Here is a 26,111-nt window from a genome sequence, read left to right on the forward strand (position 1 = left end):
ACGTGGTACGTTAGCTGTGCGCAGCACATGACTTGTAAAAATGATGCGTATTTTGCGCGGAATGCTTTCGGCGGCGTTACATGTATATTATACTTTCTTTACTTTTCTCCAACTCAAAACAAACAACTTCTCATGAATACAGACTTACATGTCACTGGAATGATCAATTCCTTCGATAAGATCGGCTTCATCCGCGCTGGTGGCAGAATCCGGGCCAGACGAGTGGCTGGACTCTTCATCCGACGCTGTAGTTTGCTGGAGAGCTTCGCCAGATGTAAAATAGTTTGGCACGACCAGGTTTTCATGGCTCCTCAACTAATGTGTGGAAGTGTGTCAAAGGTGTGTGTGGTGGGTCCGTGTACGGATCTGGTAATTGGATTTTCCGTTCTGAAACGGGTATTGAAAAACAAAAACGAGTGGTTATTTGATTTTCGTTTTAAAATACAAAAATTAAAATTGAAATACAAGGCGTTTTTCCTTTTCATGATCAAAAAGGGATATACGATTTTTTTTTAAATGCTTTGATTTTCGTTTTATATTTAGAATAACAAGAAAGTAAAATCAGTAAGAGAGAAACGAAAAAAGGTCCGTTTTTTCATTTTCTGAGACCGGAAGTGGTCATCAGCAAGTGTGGAGCCAAACGACAACAAGATTCTCAGAGGGCGGAGCCAGAGAGCAGTGATTGGTCAGACTGACTGAGAGCCAGAGAGCAGTGATTGGTCACACCGTAGATAATATAGAAGACAGCGCGCTAGCGTATCAAGTCTTCTATGTATATCTATGGTCGGCACGTCAGGTAGCATCTCTGGCTGCTGTTGATCTTGTTTTTGGAGTAAAACACGGTAAGAAGATAAATACTTCTAACCAGTAGCGTTATTTTGTTGTACGCTAAGTCAGCGACTTGTGAAGAGTTGTGTTTTGTCGTGTTTGAGCAGTAGGTCCGGACGCGTTAGCTAGCTAAGCGGCTAAGTTAGCTAGCTAAGCGGCTAAGTTAGCTAGCTAAGCGGCTAAGTTAGCTAGCTAAGCGGCTAAGTTAGCTAGCGGGCTAATTAACACAGGTGGCTAACTTACCTCTTAACACCTGTGTTAGTTGCTGCAGCAGCTGTCCTCATTATTAGAATGACCTTCTCAACCTATATTTTTCTGCTGTGTATTTTAGCTTTTAAAAAAGTTATTTTACTTTAAGGTTAACTGAAACCCATTCAGCTGCACTGAAGTTTAACATTCAGCTGGTTTGAATTAAACTGCGCTTAACTTAACATTGTGCAACATTACCTTTCTGAATCTCCATAATTTCATTAAATTCCTTCTCTTCCACTGCTCAAGTTCAATCCAGTATATAAAATGACATTAATAATGAATAAACTAACAACCAACCATTGTATTTATTTATTACTGCATGTATTTGTAGTAAAACATGAGTTGAAACATCCTACTTTTGGATCTAGAACTGCACAAGCCGTTCATTTTCAGTCACCTGACGAGTTAAACTCCCCTTTTTATGTGAGGTTGAAACAGAAAGTCTGAGTTAACAAAGAAAGTCCTTTATAATTTTTGATACCTGTTATCTCTGACTGAGGCTTTAGTTTTTGTTGAGCTGATTTGCACATAGAAACTTTGTTCAGGAAGATTTCTCAGTAGCTCAGAGGACAGGCTGCTTTTTACACAACCTTGTTAAGAGAATGTCTGTCAATGCTTTCAGCAGAATTTAGAAACACAACACTTCCTAAACAGATATTTTGAGGCTGTGAGGTTGAACGTTTGAGAGTTTATCAGTGTGTTTGTTTGTGGTCTTTCTGTTTCTAGGTGGAAGCTGAATTAGTGAGGATGACTCCTGCTCCTGTCATCTCTAAGCTCCTCACACCTCTTTACCTGCACATGAGGAAAATCACTCCTGTAGAATGCAGGTATGTTTGTCATTATTATAAAAAGATGTTGCCTGGTGACCTGTCAGAAACCCATCATACAGAGTTAGCCAAAATAATGTTTACACACATCAGGAAAAGAAAAACTTGCATAAATATTTCAATACCAAATTTATTCAGACATCATGAGATTAATAAAAGTTATCTTTGGCCTCTACAATTACAAGAGGTGCTCAAAGTGGTGGCCACTGGCTTCCAGACATTTCTGTTGTGTTGTAGACGTCACTTGTTGATGCTGCATTCATGAGGGTAGCGCCATCTCTTGGGAAAACATCGTACAACAGGACACAGAGTTGTCGTGATTTGATCAAACTTAGAAAGAGGTATTTATATGTATAGAAGTACTTATACAAATGAAATATTTATAAAAGTTTTTTCTTTTCCTGATGTGTATACATTATGTTGGCTGACTCTGAACTTAAGGACGTGTTTTGTCGGGCTCCCGCTCCCACATTATTATTAGTCGCAGCGAGACAAACTCCTTGTCCTGCCGTGACAGACTTTTGACAGATTCTTATTTTTATACAAAGCTACACCTTCTGATGAAAAGACTTTGAGCGTAAACCACCTTGTAAAGAACTTTCAGACTTCGCCGGTCAGAGGCTAACCGCAGCTAACTGCTAACGGACAGTGCTATCAGCAGCGGCTAACTAGCTGCGGTGGCTCAACACGTCGGTGTGTTACAGTGTTACAGTGTTTGGATGCAAACAGCAGCAGATAAGGGCTTTATAGCACCACAGTAACAATCCTAGTTCACTGTTTAGTTTTCGGAAGCCAGGGACATGGCGGACACAGCCAGGGACTCTTCACCGGACACCACTTCCTTGTCTGCCCCCCCCCACACCTCTGAACTAGATGCAGCCAACACAACCATCATCCGCCTGAAGGCTGACATCCGTCGTCTAACTGAGGAGCTAAAAATCAAATCAGATATACTCACCTCTTACATGAACGTCGCCTGCAAGCAATCCCGCTACCTCGCTTCAGTCCAGTCCTCCCTCCATGACACCCTCCCGTGGGTCCCCGTCAGCCCCCGGCCCTCGTCCTGTTCAACCCCGAACCGACATCCATCCTGGTCCGAGGTCGTCATTCGTGGCAAAAGCAGCCGCAACGACCACACCGTCTCCCCGGCCCGACCAAATCTCATCAGCTTTGCGGCTCTGTCCCTACCGGCCAAGCCCCGGCCCGCCAACCCGGCGGCGACGCTGATCGGCGGCGACGCCTCCTCTTCCTCCAACCTGCCAGCTGCCGGAGCCTCTGCGGCTCCCATCCGAACAGACGACGGACCGCCAAAGGCTCTGGACCCCCCGACGTCCAACGCTGCGGATCGGCCGGCCTCCTCATCGGGGGCGGCTACTTCCCGGTCGCCGCTGGACGCCGGCGCAAAGACCACCTCCGCGCAAACGTGCGGTGGCCCCCGGGCTCAGCCTGGCTCCACCGGCAGGGTCTCCCCTCCGCGGGCGACCGGCAGCACTCGGTCCTCCTCCGGAGAGCAACAAATCCAGCGGTCCCAAACCCGGATATCCTCCGCAACCTCCCGACGACGTCTGCTGCGGGACGCGGTTCGCCGCCACTCCGCCGGGTCCGTCGGCAAAGACTTGGACCATCATGGCAGCTGTCTACAACCCGAGTTTGTAGACTCCTCATCGCCGCGTTTCCATCGCTCCACCATCACCTCCACCCTTACCGACACCGAGCCACAGGGACAGCTAGCACCCGCGGCGGCTCCTCTGCACACCAGCCCCGACGCAACCTCAGCCGGAAGCCCTCCACGCCACCTCTCCCGTAAGTTCACAACCTCCCGTCCACCACTTGCCCCACTCTTCGCCCCCTCTACGCTCATCATTGGCGACAGTATCATGAGAGGCATCAGGTTCTTTAACGCTATCACACTGTCATTCCCCGGTGCTACAGCTGCAGACATCGCTGTTAAAATTCCTTCCGTTCTCCGCTCACTCCCCTCCTCTGTACACCGCATTATCCTTCACGTCGGCTGCAACGACACAGCGCGCCCCCAGTCTGAGCAGACAAAACGTGATTTTCTAAATCTGACGGACTTACTGAAAGACTGCGGAAAGTCTATTTTTATTAGCGGGCCCCTACCAACGGTAAACAACAACTCTGAGCGCTTCAGCAGACTGCTCAGCCTGAACACCTGGATTAGCTCGTTCTGCCGTGCCAGCAGAATTAACTTTATTGACAATTTTAACTGTTTCTGGAACAGGCCAGAATATTTTAACAGTGATGGCATCCATCCAAACAGGTCCGGCAGATCACTTTTAATCTCAAATATCCAATACACCGTCCACACTTCAGACTGACTAGTGCCAGTGTTTACATCCATCTCTTCTTCACGCTCCACTGAACCGCCTCCCAGCTACAGCGCCCCCCTCTGTCCCCACCTGGAACTCCCCCCATTTTCCCCTCCAGCACACCCACTGCCTCCCCCCTCTGGCTCCCCTTGCCCGTCACCCCCGCAGTACCAGAATTCAACAAGCTGCCAAATCCCCACCATCATCAGCTTCAGACAACCTCGGCAGCCCTCCCTCAGAAACTGCCATTTTGCTAACCTTCGCCCACTTCCACGGACCTCACAGCCTTGTCCCCAGAAGCCCTCCCCTAATCACACATCCACACTTCACCTGAACTTTGCCCTCTTCAACACCCGCTCCGTCACCAGCAAAGGCCCCATTCTACAATTATTCATCCTGGACAATAAACTGGACTTCCTCTGTCTAACCGAAACATGGCACAAACCACTGGACTTCTACCCACTCAACCAAGCCACCCCCTCCGGATACACGTACCTCAACTCACCCCGCCCAGAAGGTCGAGGAGGCGGCATCGCAGTCATCCACAAACAGGTCTTCACAACCATCCCACTTTCCATCCCTGCCTCCCCCTCCTTTGAACACCTTGTTTTTAAATCACCCGGTCCCACCCCAATGGTCACTGCTATCATTTACCGCCCACCTAAACCAAACCCCTCATTTCTCCCTGACTTTTCCCACTTTGCCACCCAGCTATTAGCTACATCTCCGTCAGTCCTCATCCTTGGTGACTTCAACTTTCACATGGACAACCTTCACAGTAAATCTGCCTCTGACTTCCTAGATCTCCTACAATCACTCAACCTCACCCAGCATGTCAATTTCCCCACCCACAACCATGGACACATCCTCGATCTGGTTTGCTCCTCTGGTCTTACAGTCCTAAATATCTCCAGCTGTCATCTCTCCATCTCTGACCACCTAGCAATAACTATGGACATCAGCCTCCCCACCCCCCTGCCCAAGGAAAAACGGACAATCTTTTTTAGAAACACCAGATCACTCTCCCCCTCTGTATTCTCCGCCTCACTGACCACTGCATTGTCCGTCTCCCCTCCCCCGTCAATCAATAACCCCACTGACCTCATCAACCACTACAATCATACTCTCTCTTCCTGTCTTGATCAGCTTGCTCCCCTCAAATCCAAATTAGTTACTTTCTCCCACTCTGCTCCATGGTACACCCCTGAACTCCACCTCATGAAAGCCCATAAACGACAGCTAGAACGTCTTGTCAAGAAAACAAACCTGACAGTTCACCGCCAAGCCTACTCCGACTTCCTCCAACAATACAAAGACGCCCTGAAATCTGCACGGTCCACTTTCTACTCTGACCTGATCAATACCAGCTCCAACAACCCCAAATCCCTCTTCTCAACTGTCAATAAACTCCTTGCCCCCCCGGACACAGTCTCAAACTCGTTCACCACTGACAAATGCAACCTATTCCTCTCTTTTTTTCATAACAAAATCATCTCCATCCACAGCAGCCTTGTCACCTCTCCCACTTCACTTGATCCCCCCTCTCCTCCACCAAACCCTCTGAACTTTCCCCCCCTGGCCCACTTCTCGCCCGTTTCCCCCCTGGACCTGCCCAAATTCATCACTGGAACTAAAAACTCCACATCCTGCCTGGACCCCATCCCCACTGCCCTCCTCAAAAACTGCCTCCCTGTTATCGCCCCCCTCATCTCTAACATCATCAACACTTCCCTCAGTACTGGCTGTGTCCCCTCACCCCTCAAGCTCGCCTCTGTCTCCCCCATCCTCAAAAAACCTGGTTTGGATCCAACCTCCCCTCACAACTTCCGGCCCATCTCCAATCTCCCCTTCATATCCAAAACATTAGAACGTGTCGTCGCTGCCCAGTTGAAAACTCACCTCACCTCCAACAACCTGTATGAAACCTTTCAATCCGGATTCCGCTCTCATCACAGCACTGAAACTGCTCTCCTCAAGGTCACCAATGATCTCCTCCTCTCCTCAGACTCTGGACAAGTCACCATCCTCATTCTTCTCGACCTCTCTGCAGCATTTGACACAATCAATCACTCCATCCTCCTGTCCCGCCTTCAATCCTCCATTAACATCACCGGCACCGCCCTCACCTGGTTCACATCATATCTCACTAATCGACAACAATTCATCAAGGTCAACAACTGCACATCACCCACCGCCCCCCTGTCCCATGGTGTCCCTCAAGGATCAGTACTTGGCCCCCTCCTCTTTATCCTGTACCTCCTCCCCCTCGGCAACATCATCCGCCGCCACAACCTACACTTCCATTGCTACGCCGACGATATCCAACTCTACATCTCCACCAACACCACCGCCACCACCACCCTCCCCTCTCTCTCCAGCTGCCTGGCCGACATTAAATCCTGGATGAGGAAAAATTTTCTCCTGCTAAACTGTGACAAGACTGATCTCATCCTTATCGGACCTAAATCACTCACACCATTTCCCCACCCCCCCATTACCATTGATAACACCACCCTATCTCCTTCTGCTCACATCCGCAACCTCGGTGTGATATTTGACAGCAACCTCACTTTTGAACCCCACATTAATCAGATCACCAAAACTGCCTATTTCCATCTCCGCAACGTCGCCCGTCTCCGCCCCTTCCTCTCCTTCTCAGCCGCTGAAACCCTCATTCATGCCTTCGTCACTTCCCGCCTTGACTACTGCAATAGCCTTCTCTTCGGCTCCACCTCCAAAGTTCTCAATAAACTTCAACTCATTCAAAACTCTGCTGCCCGACTCCTCACCCGAACCTGTTCTCACGACCATATCACACCCGTCCTGCGGAACCTCCATTGGCTCCCCATTTCACACCGCATCCAGTACAAACTGCTTCTCCTCACCTTCAAGTCCATCCATAATCTAGCCCCCTCTTACCTTACCGATTTGCTCCTCCCCTACACCCCCCCCAGGAATCTCCGTTCCTCCCACACAAACCTCCTTTCCATCCCGCACAGGACCAGCCGGCGACATTGGGGGGACAGAGCCTTCGCCATTGCCGCCCCCACACTCTGGAACTCACTCCCCCATGCCCTCCGTGACTGCACCAACCTCACCACATTTAAATCCCTTTTAAAGACTCACCTTTTTAGATCTGCTTTCCTTAAGTGATTCTGTATTTTATCTTGAACTTGTTTACTATCTACTGATTTTAATTATCTGTTTTGTTCTATCTTATTGTATTTTATGTACAGCGTCTTTGAGCTTTTGGAAAAGCGCTTTATAAATAAAATTTATTATTATTATTATTAATGAGAACAAAACTGTCATTTAATTGTTGCTTTGAAAGCTTCTTTAGTGAAAACCAGCTGGTGTTCTGCTTTGAAACAAACTGCTGTTGAGGTCTGTGTTTTTAGGTTTAACCCCACAGTTTCTGAATGAACTGATAGTTTTTTTTTTTTCCTGATCAATGTGGACGTTACAATTGATGGTAACATTTACTGATCATATAATCAGCATGACAATATAACAGTATAACATTCTGACCACCTGACTAATACTGTGTTGGTCCCTTTATGCTGCTAAAACTCCACTGACCCAGTGGTTCATCAGAACCTCTGGGGATCCTGTGGGTTCTGTGGATCCTGTGGATTGCAGGGTGGGTCCTACCTAGACCAGGCTGATCCTGGACCATCCCACAGATGCTCAATCAGATGTGGATGTGGGGAGTGTGGAACTCAGGTGAACAGCTTAACTCTGTCGTGTTCCTCGGACCACTCCTGAGCAGTTTCAGTTTGTCCTGCTGAGGGTGGCAGCTTGCATCAAGGACTGCTGTTGCCATGGAGACTAGGGGGTTGTTTGTCCTGCAGTGTTTAGGTGGTGGTACATATCAAACATCCACATGAACGTCAAGGTTTCCCAGCAGAACGTTACATTAGAACAAGATGATGGATGTTGTTCTCTTCAGCTGTCAGTGGTCAGAATGTTGTGGCTGATCAGTGGATCTGTCTGCCTTTACTCTGACATCCAGAGTTATACAAAAGTGTAGTATGTGTGCAGTGCAGAAGAGATTTACTTTATTTTATGCATTTTTTTATTTTTTTTAAAGGGAGAGCATTTTTTTTATCAACCTGAAGAAGACCTAATCTTTCCCTTCAAAGGACAGTTAATTGTTACTACGGCTTCCATAGTGATCCCATCAGAGAAAATCATATCCATATAGAGATTTTTATTAATTCCAGGGCTGGTTCAGTAAAGATTATAATAAGAACTACATCAGAAAATTCTTTGTAGCAGTTGGAATTTTGCAGCCTGAGAGATGGTTGAGAAGGTTTGCAGTTCTTGTTTTAGCAAAATATGTTATAATAGAAGATCTTTATTGTCATTGTACATGAAATTATCTGCAAACCAGCAAAGTGCATCAGTCTGAGGTATCTAAAAATAAATAAGTAAAGAAAAATGCTTCTAAAGCCAATAATAAACAGAATATTTTGAGGGAATATTCTAAAAAGGAAAGAAAAGCTCCATTCTCACTCCTCTCAGGATAAACCATCATTAAAATTGACTTTAAATTTAGCTTCAACACGAGATTAAAAACATTTACTTTCATTACTGATATTGTCAAGTGTTAATAAAGTTCATGCTACTTTTATAAAATGATGAAAGTGAATAAATTGTATTTCTGTGATCTGTGTTTGATTTCTGTCTTTTCTCCTGTCATCCAGATGTTCAGAGGGAGATGATGCCACATCTGGTCCAGCTGATGGAAGGTCTTGAAGTTCTCTGACTGGCCTCGACTGAAGATGGTCGTCTCACTGGATTTAAGGTTCAGATGCTCAGTAACAAACTCCACCAATGAGCCAACAGGGAAGCTTTAGGTTTATTAAATGTTGCTATGAAGGTATCGCTGTTTTTCTTAGTGAATGCAATGTGCTCCAACTGAAAGTTGAATTAGAACTTAGCAGTAAATCCTTCCATTTGTAAGGATTTAGTTACATTAATAACCTCACAATGTTCTAATTTTTATTCCAGTCTTGGTTGAAAATAGAATCTCTGTATTGATTCAGGTAAAAACTGAACTTCCCATCTAGTCCCATCTAGTTTTTATGAGGAATGTGATGTTTTAATTTCTCTGTGAATAACTGCAGTCTAATGCAACAGCTGGAGTTGTAACATCTGTCCTGATATTGATCATGAAGTATTGATCAGAATACTTATGGTTAGCAGTCATCCCTGAAGTTTTACATTAAAATCTTTACTTGTGTTGTGAACTTTGGTAAGAAGCAGAAACGTTAGCGTTGCCATGGATACATGAGTATTAAATTCTGTCCATGTTTCCATTTTGGGAAATGCAGTCCAGTTCCAGAATGTGGAGGAATTTAGTCTCACAATCACAGACAACAAATATTATCTGAAAGTTGGGTTATTGTTGTTTATCAGCACAATACATAAAGATTAATGTTAGAAATATTCTATTTAAGACTCTAGAATATCATGATTTATGTAAATTTACCTCAATAATATGAATGTTCAGGTTAAGATTGTACAGTGATATTTATTATGCAAGTTTAGCTGATTAAAATTTATGACTCTGCACTAAAATATTATTTAAATTGACATCATTATTATAATATTTAGGGTCAGACCCTACGGTATTGAGATTAAGAAATCAAACATTCTATAAAATGTAAATACACTGAACTCATTTGGATATATTTAAGTGAGACTCTACAATATTATTTGATACAAATCTATCAAAATCAAAATTTTAATAATTTTCACGCCAAACATTTACTGGACTGATTTAAACATTAAAATCACTCCTTTCTAATCCTCAGCTGTACGTTCAAACCTGAGGCCTTAAATAGAAACACACAAGTATCTGATTGAAGGAACTTCTGCAGAGTCCTGGTTCCAGAACATGATGATAGAATTATAGACAAACTTTAACAAAAGCTGCCTGAGAGTTTACAGGTTTTTATGTTAGATTTCTTCAGTAATTTAATGAGCGTTATCAGCAATAATCAAGTGTTCATTTGATGAACTTCATTTCCTAAAACATCCAGAATTGGAGCTCATATCTTTGGCAGCTGTAAAGTTTCTGCTCCTTCAAAGATCACAACACAATGAATGAATTCCTAAAACACTCAATGCTGGAGAGCGTTTGTGATGCTGAAGCAGTGACCAGTTTTTCTGTTTCTTCTCTGGAGATGCACAATGAGGGACGTCTGTAGAGACTGAGAAAGAGTCTCACCACATCCTGACATGAGGAAAAAGACTTTATTGAAGACTACAATGAGAAAAACTATCAGACAGCAGATGGCTGCATTCAAGGTGAGCTCTGAACATTTGATCTGGAACAGGAATTCAATAACGGCAGCATGAGCTTCATTTCAGTCTGTAGCTGCTGAATTCATGGATGAATCATCTGGCACTAGAGAAGAAGACCATCAAACATCCACGTCAGCTGATGGAGGTCCAAGAGTCTCACCGAACAAACAACCTACAGAGTGAAGACCTCTAACCTGATTGGACGGCCTCCTATTCAGCCACATGTGTGAACAAATGCCTCTAAGTTGATTTGTTTTCTAAAATAAATCTAGTTTGAGTCCTAATCTATGCCTGTGTGTTTGCTTCTTTACACTGCTGTTAACAGTTTAGGCTGTTAGATTGTTCCAGATAAGACAAGTACAATATACTTCAGAGCCGTTCTACCACGAGCCTGACAGGAAGAACTCCAACAGCTACTGAATGTTCCTGTGGTCCCCTCAAGGCTACAGGAGGAGTCCTACGAGGACGAGCCGGTCCACCTGATGGAGGCCAGTCGCTGCGGTTCAAAGCCAACACCGACTACGTGGACTTCTACTGGACCACACGGAGGCCTTCAAACCGGACCAACAAGTTCACCGACTCCCGACTCGTGGGCCTGAGGACACCGCCGAGCCTCGGCCCAGCCGGCCTCCTGTCTGTGGGTGTTTGAGTGCTGAGAGGTTTGTGGATGCATGTGAAAGTTCTGTGTTGAAACAGCAGCTTTTGACTCAGTAACGCTGGGAAAAACCAAGAGCGCCTTTATTTGTGACTTCCACTAAAAAAATCTGATGAAAATAAGTTTGCCATGGTTCTGACTGATAACAGATTATTAAATAATGAAAATAATCGTTTAAATATTCCTTTAAACAATCCTTTTAGGTCTACATTTCCTTTACACTGACTTCTTGGTATATGTACAAGTATTTTGGGTGGAATATACCATTAAGCCCAATGTTCCAGGGTTCTTCTGGGAATATACCATTAATCCAACCTTTTAGGTAAATGTTCCAGGATGTTGGGTAGAATATACCATCAGATAAACCTTTTAGGTCTACATTGGAAGATTTTAGAGTAGAATATTACTCCAAACCATCCTTTAGGTCTACATTTAAGGTGGAATACTCCTTTACACCAAGATTTTTTGGTCTACATTTAAGGATTTTAGGTGGAATATTCCTTTGAACGAACTTTTTAAGTTTATGTTAAAGGATGTTGGCTGGAATATACCATCAGACCAACCTCCAAGGTCCACTGTAGTGAATTTTAGGTGGAATATACCATTAAACTCACCTTTTAGGTCTACATTGGAGGATTTTAGGTGGAATTTTCTTCCAAACTGTCTTTTAGTCTACATTTAAGGATGTTTAGGATGGTATATTCTTCCAAACCAACTTCTCAGGTCTACATTTCAGGTGGAATATTCCTCCATACTTACTTTTTTGGTCTGCATTGAAGGATTTTTTCTAAACCACCCTTTCGGGTCTGTATTGGGGGTTTTAGGTGGAATATTCCTTTTAACCAGCCCCTCAGGTCTCTTTGAGGATTTTGGATGGAATACTCAGTTAAACCAACATTTTAGGTGCATGTACAAGGATTTTTGGTGGAATGTTCCTTTAAGGTGGATGTTTGAGGACTTTGTAGGTGGAATACTTCCTGAAACCAACCTTTTAGGTCAACATTCAAAGATTTAAGGTGGAATATTCCTTTAAACCAACCTAAATTTCATGTTTTGATCATTATCAAGTGAGAAACCTCAATCCAGACTCCTCATGATGACGTTTGAGATTTATGCTGCTGTTATTTGTTTAGTCCAGACTAAATGACAGAAATCCACAACTGTAATATTATTTCAGGACTCGGTTATTAAATGTCAAAACAATCCATGTGACTCTAAAAACTCAACAGCTTTAGAAACTCTAAGATTAAACTCTCCACAAGGATCCAAAATAAGTTGGACTTCTACATGAGAGCTTTAATTATTCTTCATCTACTTCCTGAAAAGTTTGGTCAATAAAAAAGACAAAAACTAATATTTTCAGTTGAACTAAAGACAGACTTTGTGATTTTTCTGCTCACATGTTGTGTTGTTGTAAACTTACTCTTTCAAATAAATAGCCGTCTAACCCCCTGGAAACCAGCATTTGTCCTGTTTTTGTGTTGCTCCTCTGCAACCCTAGACAGCCGGGTCGTATTATTTTTGAGCAACACACCATACTATGACGTTTTTACAATGATGGTTCTACTATGAAACCAGTTTGACATGTTCAGGTGTTCTTTGTGTGAAAACTCAGAGATTTCAGGTATCAGAAGGTGGTTTTCAACTTTCTTTGTTAACTTTCTGCTTCAACTTTAAACTAAATTTCCTTCACTAACCCAGCCCTCTGGACTTCCAGTAAGCTGTGTTCCTATTGGCTGTCCAGGTGGCTGCTAGGTGTTATCAGGAACACCTGAGCAACTCGGTGTCTTCCTGCTTTATGTGGCTGCAGGCAAACATTTCCTCTGTTTCTCTTCACCACTGAACCGGGTTTAGCTCCATTGCTTTAGTTTGTTCTTTAGGCATTGGCTTGCAGCTTCCAGCAGTAAAATCGTCTTTAATGTGTTTCTTGGTGTGTTTTAGGGCTTTGTACTGGATAGTTGTCTTGGTAAATGTGGTTCCTTAGCCACAGTTAGCACATGGTCCTAATGTGTGCAGTGATTAGTGGATTTGGTACAGCTGAGTTGTGTCTTTATCTTGGCTGTAGTGAGTCTTTAGAGGTTTTTGGTCAGACACATTCTGTATTCTTGTTTGAGAACCAACGTTGGTTGTCCAGAAGGTAAGAGTTCCTGTCCTGATTCTCTGTTCTCAGAGCTTCTCTGGTAGGGTGCAGGAGACTTTAGCGTTTGGGTTGTGCTAGTTGGGTTTTTGTACCGTTTCATTTGGACGACTATCTTGAGGCCCCTCCATGTGGTTTAGTGAGGTTTTCTGCAACAGTTCTACAAAGCAACCTGCAGCAGAAGAGACTTTGAGAGTTTTTAGGAAGTTCTGGAGACCAGACTTTCGAGCAGCAGAAACATTTGTCAGCAGTTTGAGCAGGAGAAGGTGAGCTTCAGAGTAGAAATGAGAAGGAAACCTTCTTGACTCGTGTGGTGAGGTCCTGTACCAAGAGTTTGAGCAGGTTGTGAAGAGTCTGTAGTTCTTTGGTCTGAAAGCACAAGAAGAGTCGACTCATTAAAGGAGAAAACAGGAGATATTGTTGCTTCTTCTGTCGCTCTGCAGTTTCCAGTTTCCTTAGACTGAATATCAAGTTTATATTTTAAATGATTTCCCATGTGAGCCCAAGAAGACTTCAATAAACTCCCTCCATCCCCTGGACACAACATATTTTATTACCATGTTAAATCTCTTGTTTTTTTAAAAAATGTTTTTGAGTTTTAATCATAGTTTTAGTGTAGTTTTTTCTCTTTGTTTAGTTTTGTCATCTGTGTGAAAGGTGCTAAACAAATAAAGTTGAATTGATAAAGTGAATAATTGACTAACTCATGATTGTGACAGCAGAAGTACTTTCATTGTGATTTAAGGGTTTATTTCATTTTTAAGGTTGGGGTTAAAATCTTGACAAAAAAAGATTAAAGAAATAAATTGCATTTAAAAGAGCAATTAAATCAAAGGAAAAAACATTTAAGACAAAAAGGTTTATTATTAAAAAGTATTTTTTGAATGTTTAATTATCTAAAATATTTTATCTGTAATTTTTAATATTTGTATTTGAAAAATTTTGTTTAATTTCATAATTACATGTATTGTATCTTGTTTAATTATCTAATTCAATATTTTGTCTAATATAGTTAAACATTAAATACAATTAAATTCTATTAAACAGACAAAATATTGAATTACATAATTAAGCAAGATACAATAATGTAATTATGAAATTAAACAAAATTTTTCAAATACAAATATTAAAAATTACAGATAAAATATTTTAGATAATTAAACATTCAAGAAATACAATTAAACAAGAAGAATATTAAACATTTAAAAAAATACAAAACATTGAATTTGATTATTAAACCTTTAAAAAGACAAAACATTTAATTAAAAATTAATTGTTTAATTAGAAAATTACATCTTAAAGACAATAAAACTTTAAATAGGAATTAAACAGAAAATGAAGCATTTAAAAAGAAAATTAAACATTAAAAGGTGGTAAAACATTTAAAAAGAAAAACCTTAAAGATTTAATTGAAAAATTAAACATTGGGAATGAAAAGGAAATTTTTCAAACAAGCCAATAAAACATTTGGAAAAAACAACAATTAAACATTAAAAAGACAAAACATTTCAAAATCAAATCCGGCATTATAAAAGAATAAAAGGTGAGAAAAGAGCAAAACTAAACATTTAAGAAAAATCAAACTAAAGCCAAAACATTTGAAAAGACGCCAGTTAGACTTTAGAAGATCAAATTAAACAGAAGAAACAATAAAACGATCAAAAAGAGCAAAAACAGATAAAACTCTTAAAGCGTTTTCTAGTCTGAAATGAAAACATCAAGTTGTTTCTTCAAACATTTCCTCTTTCTATGTTCTTGGTTTGATTGTGGACAGATTTACTAAGAACTAATTTAAGAAAACTGCTTTCCAGATAAAGTCTACTAGTAGTTGAAGGCATTGATCAAACTAATGTTACCTTCTGATCTCCACAAACTTTACTGTTCAATGAAGAGAATCAAAGTTTGTTAAGGATTTCAAAAAAACCCACAGGTGAAGGTCTGAGAAGAACTCAGATAGATGGTCTAAATGTGAAATCAAGACTCATGGTCACAAGTTTTAAGGCTTCTGTTAATCAGAAAGTTCAAACTAACAGAGAAACTTTTAAAATTTCGGTCCTCAGACAGTCTGAAAGCTCAAACTAACAGAGAAGTACTCAGGAACTTTTAAAATTTCAGTCCTCAGACTGTCTGAAGGTTCAAACTAACAGAGAAGTACTGAGAAACTTTTAAGATTTCAGTCCTTGGACTGTCTGAAGGTTCAAACTGACAGAGAACTACTCAGGAACTTAGAAGATTTCAGTCCTTGGACTATCTGAAGGTTCAAACTAACAGAGAACTACTGTGGGACTTAGAAAATTTCAGCCCTCAGACTGTGTGAAAGCTCAGGTCCTGAGGACTCGGGAGGTGTGGAGGCTTTGGAAAGTCTTGGAACTGAGGGTTCCACCCTCCAGCACAAAGGCTGAAGTCCAGCCTCCTGAGAAAAACGGTCGAGTCAAGACTCGAGTTAAAAAAAACACTCGAAAACGACAAAAAATAGATGATAAATGCGCAAAAAAAAGAAGAATTAGTATCTGAGCGAGTAGCTCAGGGAGTAAGAAGACAGACTCCCAAGTAGGAGGTCGCAGGTTCAAGACCCGCCACCGGCCTTTTTCTTTCTTTGTCTTTGTCAGAATTTTGAGAAAATTTAAGAAGTGTCTGGTCTTGAACCAGCGACCTGCAGCTCCATAGGCAAATCCTTAACTCACTGAGCTACAGATCAGATGAAAAGAAATAAATTCGTCGTCCCTTTCACATCGTAGTTCCTGAAGTGACCACATGGGCGGAGCCAAGGCGGAGTCTGGGTGGAGTCAGGGCGGAGAGTAGGCGGGGAGGTGGGTGGCAGCCTCCCCCCTCTACTCCCCCACCTCCCCCCACCGCCCACCACACCTTCCCCCGCCCGACGAGTTTTTCGAGTCTCCACGAGTTCTTCGAGTCTCCATGGGTTTTCCCGAGTTTCTGGAGTTTCCACCAGGTCGGAGGCAGAACAAGTTGTCATGAAGAGGTGTTGAAGTCGGCCAGGATGGACTGACTTTTTACAGCGACTAGAAGTAAGACCACTAGAAGAGCAGGTCTTTAACCACCATCCATAAAATCCATGGAGTCGCTCCAGAGAAATGAAGGGAGGTCAACTTTTATCAACCTCCATCCACATGTTCAACTTCATATCTTTACTTGGACATTTTTAGCACCACAAACCTTTAGTATCACACTTTATGATCCTTTATTAGGACTTTAATGGAATCCACCAGCAGATATACTTTTGTTGACAAACTTTATTCTTGTCGTCATGGGACTGCAGTATTTAAAACTCTTCCTTCTATTTGACCTCATGTTTATTAGTTTTAGTGGAGAAAGTTATTTTAATTGTCGATTAATCTCTTAAAAACCAAATAATAAATTGGATTAGTCAAGAGCTTTAAATTTCTTACTTTGTCATATTTTAGGGATGACAAAAAAATAGAAAAATAAAGCGTCTTCAGACACTTTGACCTGTAACTGGCGTTCTATAAATAAAATAGAATTTAACTTGTATGTATCTTGTAATGTTGGAGTAATTCAGCCATATATGTTGGAAAACACATTTTCTTTGTCCATTAATCTGTTGATTGTTTTCTCCAGTAATTCATTTCTTGTTTTGGTTTATAAAATGTCAAACCCAAATATATTCAGTTTACTGTCATAAAACCCAAAAAGATTTACATTCATGATGCAGGAATCAGGCAGTTTTTCACTTTTTATCTTAGTTTAGTCAGAAAGATAGTTGATAATGTGTGAATTGTTGCAGCTTGTGAGCCGTAGAAGGTTTTAATCTTTGGGGCAGAGTGTCAAAAAACATTTAGAAACAAACATCAACAAAACACTCAACAAAGATTTGAACATCATTATAGGGAATATCCAACTTTTGCATGACAGATGTCAAATTAAAAGGACATTTATTTCCCAACGTAAATGTGTGATATTCATCCTCTGGAGCTTTCTCTTCACATCGTCTTCCACCTGAACTGGTTTGGTCGGGAGCATGTGCAACAAACATTTGAAAAACTGCACTTTAACATCAATGAATGACACTGAAGTTTAATCGCTACATATGAGACTGAGTCTGGATGTGCTGCTCTGTCTTTAACTCTAAGTTTAGGGAAAGTTCAAACAAAAGAGGGACAGTTCAGATAAGACCTTGAGAATGAGCTTATTTTGAACAAACATCTCAGACTTTCTGATGCTTCAGCACCTCTAGCAAGATATTTTAACAACAAGCACTTCAAGAGATCCAGAAGTTGGAGAGAGTTTAGCTTTAGCTGAGCCAAAGAACTGTGGGATGCTAACCTAGCAAACATTTCAGACTTTCCTCTGTGAATTCAGAGAAATAATTTTCCTATTTAATGACAGAGCTACATATCTTAACTCATCTCATTAAAACAGACTCTAATTCAGTGTCATCCATCCATATTAAAGTGCAGTTACCCAAAATGTTTGTTGCATGAGCTCCAACAAACCTGTCCAGGTAGAAGGCCACTTTGACAAACAGGAAGTGGAGCGATTCCAAGCAGTTTTATAGAAGGGGGGAACCGGACTGTACTAAGTGTGGGTCGAGTATAGAGGGAGTGGTATTTGTGGGTTTTTAAGCTGATAATGATTATTAGTGAGACATTTGGAGTCGATATTCATTTGCAGTAAAGTGAAAGTATTTAAAATCTTGGAGTTAAACTTAGAAGAACACAAACTCTAACAGGAAACTTTGTTGATACGTTTTTGTTTTGTTTACAGATGTTGAAGTTAAAGAGTTTTATTCGTGACGTATAAACCAATCAAATCACTTCCAGAAGACAGAGCGACCAGCAAGGTAGATAGAAGGTTCAGAGCCAAGTAGCACCATTTTTAAATGTATTTATTACCGTAAATCAAGTTAAAAAAAGTAAAATACTGATAATCAGTAAAATCAGTCATCCAAAGTTAGTTTAAATCAATCCAACATGACTTTAAGAAGGTTCCTTGAAGACGTATTCACCTCTCATCCAAGAGGCTCTTCATGTTCTAGGAGTGTGGTGGTTGATGGTGCCTCAGCTTATAACCTCTGAGAGGTGTGGTCGTGTTGTGAAGGAAAAAATTACTCACATTTCTCACGACTGAGGTGGTTCTAGTGTATAACAGCCTAAAATGCAGAGTATTCCCCAAATGGGTCACACCTTGACTCTATGGTTCTCTTCTCCTAGATAGAGGATGCCATAGCTTGCGTATGCTCCTCTCCTGTCTCCCTAATATGCTACCCTGAGACAGACAGACGCTTGGTAAACATAACATAGGATAAAAGACAACTATCTGGCTGACGACGTCAGAACAAGATATATTGCTGTGTTCCTGTTCAGATGGATCCTGAACTAACAGTCCTGCCTCCACATTTAGAGTATAACATAAACATGGCACGCCTTCCCAAACGGTATATATGCCCAAGACCAGAGAGACTCCTCAGAACTGATGCTGCCAGTGCTCACGTCACTGTGTTACTCGCTGTATCATTTCTCCTGAATTCAGTAAACCTTATTCTCACATAAGCCCTGAGTCTCTAGAGTGTCCCTGAGTTTGCCTCCTGATTCCTCTTTTGACATCGCAGAATTCCCTAACAAGTGTTATTCACATTCCGACGACCATTGCCAAGGCCAGTCAGCCCACAATTACTACAATTCTACAATGTATGCCTCTTTGCTTTGACTTGTTATTTGTACAATATACGATGTATATGATGGTGTTTTTTCATACCAAAGGCTATACTATGATGTTTTCTAAGAGACATACAATGCTACTCTGGTGTTTTGTTCTGGCTCTGGGCCGCATGCACTCCTCCTCTGTTGTTTTCTGGATTGTACTCAGGCTGCATGCCTTCGTCCACACAGTAGGCCTCTGTTGACTCGTCCCGCCTGCCGTCTCTGGAGCTGAAGCTGGGATTGGAACAGACCAAAGTACAGTCCAATCACGATGCCAGCTGCCTCTCAAAGGCTCCTTCATCTGTGGACACTTCTTCTGAAGGGGAAGCTGAGGCTGGGCCCAGCAGAACTTTGGAGATGGTGTTCCAGATGGTTGGTGGATGTGTGGGGAGATAGAGAGGGACCTTTGAATTGTTCAGAAAGGAAAACAGGGAACCCATTGGTAGTTTTAGTTAGCGGTGCTACTGCGTGTGTTTTTTGGGTTTTAAGAGGTGAACAGAAAGAGTTTTTTTTCGTATTGATTATCTTTTACTTTGTTCCTCGGTTGTGAAATGCCCATCATGTCAACATGAAGTTCACTTTTAGTTCTGTTGATTTATTTTTATTTTACTAACACCCATTTGTTTTTAACCCCCTCACATGTTGTGTTGTTGTAAACTTCCTCTTTCAAATAAATACTCGTCTAACCCTCTGGAAACCAGCGTTTGGACTGTTTTGGTGTTGCTCCTCACCTACTTCAGACAGCCGGGACAAAACAACGTTTTGTGGACCAAAGGCTATACTATGACGTTTTTAGAGCGACATGCTATACTATGACGTTTTTAGAGCGACATGCTATACTATGATGTTTTCAGAGCGACATGCTATACTATGACGTTTTTAGAGCGACATGCTATACTATGACGTTTTTTGGATGACATGCTAAACTATGACGTTTTTTGGACCAAAGGCTATACTATGACATTTTTAGAGCGACATGCTATACTATGACGTTTTTAGAGTGACATGCTATACTATGACGTTTTTAGAGCGACATGCTATACTATGACGTTTTTAGAGCGACATGCTATACTATGACGTTTTCAGAGCGACATGCTATACTATGACGTTTGTTGGGTGACACTCTATACTATAGGCTTTTTAAATTGACATATTACTATGACGTTCTTTTTTTGTATTTGTTTTTTTTGTGTTTTAGCAACATATAAGAATTTGATCAGTTTTAAAAATTACTATACTTTTACTTGTGCAATGAAATATTATTCTATGGCATTTTTTAGACGATATATACTCTGATGTTTTCTTGAAAAACATACTATTTTGACAATATACTGCACTATGACATTTATTGAACCACATATCATACTAGGGCTGCCACAAACGACGCGTCGACGAATCGCCTGAGCACGATACGTCATCAAAAGCGGAAGTGAGCGCGCAATGCAACAGAAATCACCGTCCAAGTGGAGCGTGGAACACGCATGGACATCTGCGCTGTATCGTGCATATATAGTATATGCACGATGCGGCGCGGATGTCCGCGCTGTATCGTAAACGCGGATGTCCACGCTGTATTGTGCATATATAATATATGCATATACTATATATGCACGATACAGCGCAGATGTCCATGCGTGTTCCGCGCTCCACTCGGACGGTGATTTCTGTTGCATTGCGCGCTCACTTCCGCTTTTGATGACGTATCGTGCTCAGGAAATTAGTCGACGCGTCGTTTGTGGCAGCCCTATATCATACATGACAATTTTAGGCAACATCCTATCATTTTGCACTTTTTGAACAATATAATAATCAGTTGGGTTTTTTGCCGACATGCTATACTATGAACTACAGGCCATACTATGTTATTCTTGAGTAAAGTATACTATACTTTGACATTTTCTGAACTACATCCTATACTATGGCGTTATACACAGAGTGCTTTGGTTACATGTTGATTTATAATCTAGATTTTTTTCTGTTCTGTTTTTTGACAGGATTACCACTGACCTGACCGTGAACACCGTTGACACCCACCTGAGGGAGACGCTGCCTAAGATCTCAAGGCTGCTTGGTCGTGGTCTTTCTGGTCCTGCTCCAGAACGCCTTCATCAACTACGTCTTCTTTTGAAGAGGCCCTCAGATGCTGCAATCTCTGACCTTCAGGAGGAACTGCTGCTTTCACTCTGTAACGAGACGGCGGTTATGGCGGCTTTGAGTGACAGTTTAACATCCATCAAAACGGAACTACAGACAGTTAAATCTGAGCTGTCGGTCAGTATTTCAAACATCAAGTCCAACCTGGCTGCCCTAAAGCACGCTGTGGGTGAAACGGAAACTTCACTCTCCACATCACCGACGACATCGTCACACTCCAAAGCAGAGCACCTGTCTGCTGAACTTTTAAAAGTGGACTATAAATGTGAAGAATGTGAGCAGCAGCAGACTGTGAGCAGCGGAACAGATGTGATCAGAAAGAAGTCATTTTCTTTTTTCTTTTCTTTCTGGTTGACTTGATGCTGTCAGATGCAGATGTTGGAGCTGATTCTGATCTTTCAGGATAAAAAAGCTGCTTTTCCTTCACAGACTTTTCAGGAAGTTATTCTCTCGGGTTTTCTCTGCTATTTATATTTTTATTATCTGTGATTATTTCATTATTTCTTTATTGTAAAAATAAAGTTTGAGGCATAAAGACTCATTTAGTTATTTTAATCCTGAAATCTTTGATGTAGCAGAACTAAACTTCCATTTTCCTTCTTGCACTTCTGATACTAGAACTAAACGTATCTTCAACACAGATCATCTGGTTTTAATGAATCAGCAGCAACATCACAACAACAAATGAGACAATTTTCAACAAATTAATGAAACTGATGTCATTTAAAACTATCAGTCTGTTTTAGTGTCAAATGAAAGCTGATTACTGACAACTAGAACATTAATGTTACTGTTTTAATCACATTTAAGTTTCCTGAACGTTACATTAATGTCAACCAGCCACAGTTTTATGAACTTAATCAACCACATTACAGGAGCACAACACACTTCAGCTGTTTACATGAAACTCAACACATTAGCTTAATGCTACGTTAGCTTTAATCAGGCTACAACTGAGCAGCTAGCTCGGTTAGCATCGCTAACATTAAAGCTAATATTTACTATGCTAACTTTCTTCTCTGGTCAACACACACTGAAACAAACTCCACCAACATCTGGAGTGCATGGCACACATTACATCTGACACTAAAGTTGCATATAAAGTGCATTAAAAGCGGCACCGATACGAAAATAAACATTTACTTACCGAACTATCAGAGTCCTTTCAGTGTCTGCTGGTAGAATCAGCCGAAGGCAGAAAACTGGTTAAAACAAGCCAACGGGCAGGAAAACTGTCTGTGGAAAATGTTGTGCTGCTCCACCGATAAATAAACCAACAGTTATTATATCAGAATTAATCCAAACGAGGAGAGCAGAGTCTCTGCTTCCTCCATAGAACCTGTCAATCATTCCAGACCGGACTGTCAATCAAGTAGTCCCGCCCCCTGGCTTCGCAAAACTTTAACGCTCTATAAAAAAAAATCAGTAGTTATTTATTTTAAGATCGGCCACCTGATCTCTCATTTTGACCATGAAAACTAACGAAAAAATATGTCTTTACGGTCTATGTACCGTACTCTGGCTCCACACTTGCTGATGACCACTTCCGGTCTCAGAAAACGAAAAAACGGACCTTTTTTCGTTTCTGTCTCTTACTGATTTTACTTTCTTGTTATTCTAAATATAAAACAAAAATCAAAGCATTTTAAAAAAATCGTATATCCCTTTTTGATCATGAAAAGGAGAAACGCCTTGTATTTCAATTTTATTTTTTGTATTTTCAAACGAAAATCAAATAACCACTCGTTTTTTGTTTTTCAGTACCCGTTTCAGAACGGAAAATCCAATTACCAGATCCGTACACGGACCGTGGTGGATGTCTGGTGTGTGTGTGGGGGGGCTATGTGTCTGAATGTTTTTGTAAAAAAAAAAAAAAAAAAAAAAGTGGGACTGAAACGAGTGAGAGCTCGTGTCTCTGCAGGATGCAGCCGAAAACTACAGTTGAAGTTGTCGGCTGAAAAACTACAACTCCCGGCAACAACGTCACTTCCTATTGATGGGGACGGGAGCCTCTTGGGTATGGACACATAAGAATCATGTGACAGGTCATGGCCACAACGTGATCACGCTTATTTCAAATACCAGTGGTCTGGTTTATAAAGAGTTTTGCTGTGTGCGCTTTATTGTGTATTTTTACAAACCCATCACTGCAACGACAAAGCACCCTGAGACCTGGTGAATGTGTGAAATGTTAGTGTAACTCCCCAGATTTTATATGCAAAAATAATTATCGATCTATCTTATCTGGTTTAAAATTTACAGCCAATCAAAAATCATTCTGCAAAACGTAGCGCCAGCGCTACCCTGGGTTCGAAAGGGTTAAACTGGGGTCTGCTCAGTATTTCTAGAATTGTGACTCTATTTTCCTGCAGCTTGGAAACCTATCATACTATAATATTGCTCACAATTCCAGGTCAATGTGCAGTGCTTGACATTCAGGTCAGAAAGATCAGTCTATGCCTCATTAGGCAACAAAATCTTTTGCCTTAATGCGCTCACTTTCAAGTATCATTAGGGAGACTGTAATGTGCTTTACACCAAAGAATGACCTCTGTCTAGACACCTAGTCATAAGGGCCTGAAAGGAGGAGCTATTTGCCTTTCTGGCTGCAGGTTTTTCATCTTTACAGCAGAGCAATGCTGAATTTCTGCTAGAGAGATCAGTGGTTTTTTGGTTAAGTGCCTGACCAGAAACCTAACTATTAGCTGATGTTTTGTTCATCTAGCAGCTGACCTGATACCGTCCACCATTTTTTTTCTCCATTTATTCCATCTCTAGTTTTGCCTTTAGCTTCCAACTGTTGTTGCCAATTATATAGAGTTATGTAATTTATGTATGAACGGCTTTACATTGTTTTAGAAACACATGTTTTATCTCCAGCATGCCCAGCAGAGACAGAGGTAATTAGAGCAGAGAGCATCAGAGAAACAGAGACAGATGTGACGAAAAAGACAAGAAGAAAGGCCACCAGTGAGGAACAGATGCACACACTGTACACACAAACCACTACAGCTTTAGCAAGAAAACATACCTAGTTGCATTTTATTATATCTCTTCAAAATAAATAAACATACAATTTAACACAATGAAATCAGACTTAGAACATCTGTGGACGCCTGTAACAGAATAAACCTCAAAATAGTGCCTGCTTTTTAGTAAACATAACTTGTACGTAACATACAAAAAATACTACTCAAAAATGTACAAAATGCAGCAAACAAATATCAAGTATTGTGCAGTTTTCCCAAACATTGTACCAGCCGCTGACAATCAGTCATTACAGGGAAATTACTAGTGCTGAGCGCCAGAAGCTACATTAAAAATGCACAGAATCCAGTGAGCAGTTAATGAGCAGCAAACAGCTCAGTGGTATAGCTCAGTCATTTTGGTTCGGCAATATGAGCCAGTCAGAGATCTCAGATGGCTCATATGGGCGGTGGAATATAATTACAATATACAATATGCACTGCTGATATGGCATAATGCAGTCTCAAAAGCGCTTCCTGTTTGGAACAAATACTAGTAGAATTTCCCTTAGTGTAAAAACAACATCATTTGTCTTCCACCTTCACAGCAGCACACAGCTTCTAAAACTAAAAAAAAAAAAAAAAAAAAACACAGTTCTGTTGCATAACAGAAGTTTTAAAGCATAATCATGAGAGTAAACACATTCAGGGCTGAACGCATGAAGAGCGCATTCAGCTTTCCCCCTCCCTAACACAAAGACTCACACACTTCCCCAAACACACTAGATAGAAAACAAGACGAGACATTACCATGGACTAACATCCATTCCATAGGTACATAAAAAAGTCTGTTCAAAGCCCCCTCCTCAAAAAAGCATGTACCAGCAGTAGAAGTAGTGTCTGTATGAGCAGCCCGGATTAATCACAGCAGTAGGGTTTGTTTTTTTTTTGTTTTTGCTAAGCTGAAACAGCAAAACTTACAGACGCTATCAAGTTCATCGCTGCCTGTCTGTAGTTGCACTTGTTGTCAGTAGTACGCTTGATACTGTGAGTAGATCCAGTAATATTCAACTCCAGGTCCAGTCTCTCTTCACTGCTACATAAGGAACCAAGTGCCTAACTGATGTAGGACGTACCCACAAATTAAAACACTGACAGGTGACATGCAGAATAAAAACAAAATGAAAAGAAAAAAGAGAGTACATTGAGTTGGCAGGTGTTTCATAATCTCTAACTGCCACATCCTTCATTAATGAGAACATCTAACCCTCCCCACTCTAATGACAAGTCAAGATTATTGGGTCCTGCCCAACAGTGGTGGATAGAACAGAAACTGGTGCAAGTGTCCTCCTCCTCACTTCCTCCGTGCACTCCCTGGTCTTTTGACCTGCCAGAGGTGGTTGTGGATGGTCAGAGCGTCCACGCTGACCGACACAGTCTTAGCGGGGATGACAGTGAACTGCTTGCGGTCTGAGCTGTATTTGTAGAGCTTGTCGATCATCTTGCGGCTGATATGACGCGGCCCTGTGCCTGTGAACTTGACTATCTCCTCGGTGTCTGGTGAGTACGAGTAAATGGCACGGAACTGGCAGCCACCATCGCGGAAAAGGATGATAAGGTGATTGGACTCACACTTTTCCAGCTCCTGTAAATCAGGAAGAAAAACATAACTTTTAAACGTGGCAAAACTATGAGTAATAAATTAAGGTTCACATACAGGTTTACAGGCACATTTTCTATGTATTCAGAATGCATAAGCACTACTGATGACTCGTTCCAAGTGATAACACTGACCTCAAGAACAACATTCTTCTGGGACTCATTAACTTTTCCAGCCAGACAGCAGTGGGCGATGGCATTGATGATGATTGGCTTGTTGGACTTTGAGCTGGGCTCTTTGAAGAGTTTAGGACCTTTAACCAACAGAACATATTAAAAGTTGAATAAAAAATAGATGCAACTCAACTGTTCA

The 26,111-nt window shown here is 41.4% G+C and overlaps 1 protein-coding gene and 2 long non-coding RNA genes across 4 annotated transcripts; 1 reads left to right on the forward strand and 2 right to left on the reverse strand.

Annotated features, from left to right (window-relative positions):
• Positions 1-771: 771 nt before the first annotated feature.
• LOC129350210 (uncharacterized) lies at positions 772-10,833 on the forward strand. Its single transcript, XR_008603559.1, has 3 exons — positions 772-842; positions 1,807-1,907; positions 8,944-10,833. It is a non-coding gene; the product is annotated as an uncharacterized LOC129350210 (long non-coding RNA).
• A 2,246-nt stretch (positions 10,834-13,079) lies between these two features.
• LOC129350212 (uncharacterized) lies at positions 13,080-22,493 on the reverse strand. Of its 2 annotated transcripts, none has more exons than XR_008603562.1 (3): positions 22,321-22,493; positions 21,054-21,202; positions 13,080-13,710 (listed from the first exon to the last, which is right to left on the reverse strand). It is a non-coding gene; the product is annotated as an uncharacterized LOC129350212 (long non-coding RNA). The 2 variants fall into 2 exon arrangements; XR_008603563.1 differs by lacking the exon at positions 13,080-13,710 and adding an exon at positions 19,396-19,423.
• A 1,693-nt stretch (positions 22,494-24,186) lies between these two features.
• LOC129350248 (calmodulin-regulated spectrin-associated protein 1-B-like) lies at positions 24,187-26,056 on the reverse strand (the record flags this gene model as incomplete). The annotated part of the gene is made up of 2 exons (XM_055016175.1): positions 24,187-25,784; positions 25,934-26,056. Coding segments are annotated over 2 exons (414 nt in total), but the record flags the coding sequence as incomplete, so codon positions are not given.
• Between the last annotated feature and the right edge of the window lie 55 nt (positions 26,057-26,111).

The sequence above is a fragment of the Amphiprion ocellaris genome, chromosome 12 (genome assembly GCF_022539595.1).
Source record: "Amphiprion ocellaris isolate individual 3 ecotype Okinawa chromosome 12, ASM2253959v1, whole genome shotgun sequence".
NCBI lineage: Eukaryota > Metazoa > Chordata > Actinopteri > Pomacentridae > Amphiprion > Amphiprion ocellaris.